We start from the raw sequence: 3932 nt of genomic DNA, 5'->3' as shown, positions 1-3932 counted from the left end.
ATGATTTTTTCCGGGTGATAATGCCAACCTTCATCAACATCACCAGCGCTTGGCTACGTTCGTGCTTGTCGGTGGTTGTCGGCGGGGAAGCTTCGAGATGAAGATGTGTCGGTCGCTTATTGTTGTTGTTGCTAACGCTTGGCCCTCTATATGCCTTCTCACCGCGTGGTTGAGTGGCACGTGTAAGCTGGGGCATTATTGTAATTTGCCCTCTGCTGGGACTGTAATCAGTATTTCTAAATCAATGATAGGTCTTTAAATTAATAAAAAAACTATGGAGGAATATATTCAGAAAAAAATATAAAAACACTAGGGAGGAACCTCCACTTTGTAATTGGGCAGTTGTTAGGATATGCCTAACCGTATCCCTTATAACCTTCGCCTCTCTTGTAGTCATCACATCCCTTATAACCTTTGCCTTCTGTTGGTTGTCAGCGGGCATATCCTGGCTATATGTGGTAGAAGTGGACGCCTGCCTTGACGCGTCGTTTTATAATCGCCAGCATTTTTTTATCATGCATGAAGCGGCGTTATATTAACATTGGAGGTCCAAAACATGTCATAAGTTTAGCTAAGTTGAACCTTCGTCAACATCACCTGTGCTTGGCTATATTCGTGCTTGGCCGTGGTTGCCGACGGGGAAGCTTCGACGTGAAGATGTGTCGTTCGCTTATCGCTGTTGTTGAGTGGCACGTGTAATTTGCCCCCTACTGGGATTGTAATCACTTCTTCTAAAATCAATGGCAGGTCTTTAGTAAATTAATAAAAAAAACTATGGAGGAATATACTCGGAGAAAATATTTAAAAAAAACACTATGAAGGAATCTCCACTTTGTAATTGGCCAGTTGTTATGATATGCCAAACCGTATCCCTTATAACCTTCGTCTCTCTTGGTTGTCAAAGGGCATATCCTGGCTATATATATGTAGCAGAAGTGGACGCCCGCCTTGCCGTTTTATTTTGCCGCCTTACTTTTTCTTTTATCTTGCAATGGAGCGGCGTTATATTAACACTGGAGGTCCAAAACATGTCATAAGTTTAGCTAAGCTGACTCTCTTATGCTCCCAAAAAAACAGGTTCTGTAACTATTCCCAGGTACAATAAGAAGAGAATAGAAATGCCTTGAACCGGATGGTGTCAGGTACACAGCGTACTCCCTCTGTATCAAAGTATAAGACGTTTTTTGACACTACGATACAGAGGGAGTAAATAGCAACACTAGACCCGAGTGGCATAAATATTACAACATTCAGGGAAATAATTTGGCCATGTACACACAAACTGATGATAAAGGAAACAACATGTGGTCATATACTTCCTTTAGAATTGATGATATAGGAAGCAATGTGTTCAGGGAAATATACATGTGCTAATTTGTGCAGAAATATACCTTCTTCTAGCATCCATGCATTCCTAGTGTATAAAATTACAATTTGAGTACCATAACATCTGAGCAAACACATAACAAGCTGAGTGCCACGAAAAGGCATCATGACATGACCATACAGAAAAGTTGAACAGCTTCAGGGATGCTACCCCTGAAAATCGCTAAACAGGCAACCACCAAACACTACCCAACACAGTCTATCTATCTTCCCAACACAATAACGAAAAGGGACCAAGCAACGGCGACTTGAATCTTGCAGGAACCGAGGTCGCACACGCCGTGGCTCGTGCCGTAGTTCTCCGGCTTGAACTCAGCTGTACCCCGCGCAAGGAAACCGGACAGAGAGGCGTCCACAGCAACCGTCAGTTTCTCTCTTAGATCTACAGAAACAACCCGCCTTGAGAGCTCGATCGCGCCGTCCGAACCGACGGGCAGTTCTCTGTCTCCAGAACGAAGCAAGACGATCTCCCCGTCTATGCCGGAGGTGAGGGCGACAACCTGTCCTCGGTGGTTCTCCGGCCATGACCCGTCGACGATCTTGACGCTGATGGTGGCCTCGACCGAGCGCGGCCGCAGCGCCACTTCGTACTCGAGCGTGCAGCGGTTGTGGGGGATGGACATGGAGAGCTTGCGTGCACAAGCATTCCCATCGCCGTAGTAGAAGACACCAAAAGCCAGCATTTCGTCCTCGGACTCCCCTTTTCCCTTCACTTTTAGCTGGACTTCGAACGTGATCGGATCGAGGAACACTACCCCGCGGGATGGGCCTGTTAACAGCAAGAATGGATCCTGCAACACAGGCATTACCTGGTGATTAATCAACTGACAGACTTGTAGAAATATGTCTTGTTGTTTCCAACAAGCAGAGATGCAACCAGCATATTATGTTAATCAAAGGTTGATCCAAAAGGATGTTTATTTGTTCGATTGCTTAGTTGTTCAAGGTTGAAATTAGATAAACATAGAGGTTGGTCAGCGTAAACATTGAATGAGAAGTACATCTACAATTGCACAGTAGATTAAGAGGCCAGGTAGTACTAGCAGCAGCAAGAGATTGTTGACAAAGCAGGTAAAAACAGAGAAAATTAGGTGGTACTCACGTTTTGCGTGAGGGTTTGGCAGTTATCCCTTGCGCGCCGCGCCTAAAGAGATAGTTGCGATTGCGATCCATCGAGTCTCTGGTGGCGACATAGCCATGGACATGCAGTGGCCACTTGAGACCATCTGTTGGGGCCCTGACCCTGATGGAGAAGATCTGCACGGTCTGTTCTCTGAAAAGGTATTCCGGGGTGGGCGGTTCGGATGTGTAGCACATGGGACCGATACCCGCTGCGAGAAGACAAATTAAGTTAGTGATGAATACTTGCTGTACAAATAAAGATACAGGTAGAAACTTAGACAATGGTACTGGCATGTTATTGGAAAACAGTAACAGACAACACTAAGTAGCAGCATACACCAGAAAATAGATATGAATGCCATCCATGTTCTTATCTATGGCTGAGTTGGCTTTTCTATACATAAGTAATCAGTTATCGAAAACGGACCATACAGCCAGATGAATAGGAAAAGACTGGAACTAGGATCTTTACCAGCCTTGTTCCGTGTATGCAATCAGATGGAAAAGAAAAACAGGCATACAGTTTTAGTAACTATTGTCCCAGCAATTATGCAGTGCAAAGGTCTCTGATCAATGGTTTGGATTCGTGGCTGTGGCATCCAATCTAAGCTAACAAGGGCAACAACAAAACAGCTTTAATTTGACCAGCGGTCCAGTTTCAGTAACTATGTTCCTAGGCTATCATAGCAATTTTATGCAGTGCAAAGGGTCTGTGGTCAATGGGTTGAATTTGTGGTTGTGGCATTGAATCTAGAGATCTAACAACAGCAACAACAAAACAGATTTAATCTCACCAGCACTCTAGTTTCAGTAACTATATATGATCCTAGCAATATGCAGTGCAAAGGGTCTGTGATCTACGCATAGGATTTGTGGCTGTGGCATGTAATCCAATCCAATGTAACAACATCAGCAACAAAATTGCTTCAATTTCCAGCGTCGATAGATCGGGTCATTCCCTTGTGTGATTGATCCTTACACTAACTGAACATGTAAGGCGTGGCACTAGAAAAATCAGGCGCAAGTAGAGGGTTTCTTCTCACTTTCGTCGTCGAAGGAGCCGAAATTGCCGGCCCATCTCCTCTCCCAGACCCGATGGTGCACGGCGATCGCGTCCTCCTCCCTGTAATCCCCCGCCACCGGCGCCGAGCTCCGGGCCGGAGGCGGCCGCTTTTCCCCGTCGCGGGGAGGCGGGCGCTTCCTCCTCAGGGCCGCCTTGCGCTTCACTTGACCGCCCTGCGACGGAGCGGCCGTGCGTTTGCCTTGCCGCCGCCGACGACGACGACGGCGGCCTAGCCCTGCCTCGCCGGCACCTTCGATCCTCGGCTCCGCGAATCCGACGCGCTTCGTCTCCGTCCCCATCCCCACCTCCGCCGCGACGCCGCTCAGTCACAGCCCACCAGTCCGCCACCCTGCCAGGCTTC

At 47.0% G+C, this 3932-nt stretch overlaps 1 protein-coding gene across 1 annotated transcript; it reads right to left on the bottom strand.

Moving 5' to 3' along the window:
- Positions 1 to 1311: 1311 nt before the first annotated feature.
- LOC119352373 lies at positions 1312 to 3707 on the bottom strand. The gene is made up of 3 exons (XM_037619037.1): positions 3552 to 3707; positions 2489 to 2717; positions 1312 to 2177 (listed from the first exon to the last, which is right to left on the bottom strand). Exon 3 carries the CDS (start codon positions 2067 to 2069, stop codon positions 1590 to 1592), a length of 480 nt encoding a protein of 159 aa, XP_037474934.1. The 5' UTR covers positions 2070 to 2177; positions 2489 to 2717; positions 3552 to 3707; the 3' UTR covers positions 1312 to 1589.
- Positions 3708 to 3932: the final 225 nt, after the last annotated feature.

Source organism: Triticum dicoccoides, chromosome 2A (assembly GCF_002162155.2).
Source record: "Triticum dicoccoides isolate Atlit2015 ecotype Zavitan chromosome 2A, WEW_v2.0, whole genome shotgun sequence".
Classification (NCBI taxonomy): Eukaryota; Viridiplantae; Streptophyta; class Magnoliopsida; order Poales; family Poaceae; genus Triticum; species Triticum dicoccoides.
This window is presented reverse-complemented; position numbering and strand designations above follow the sequence as displayed.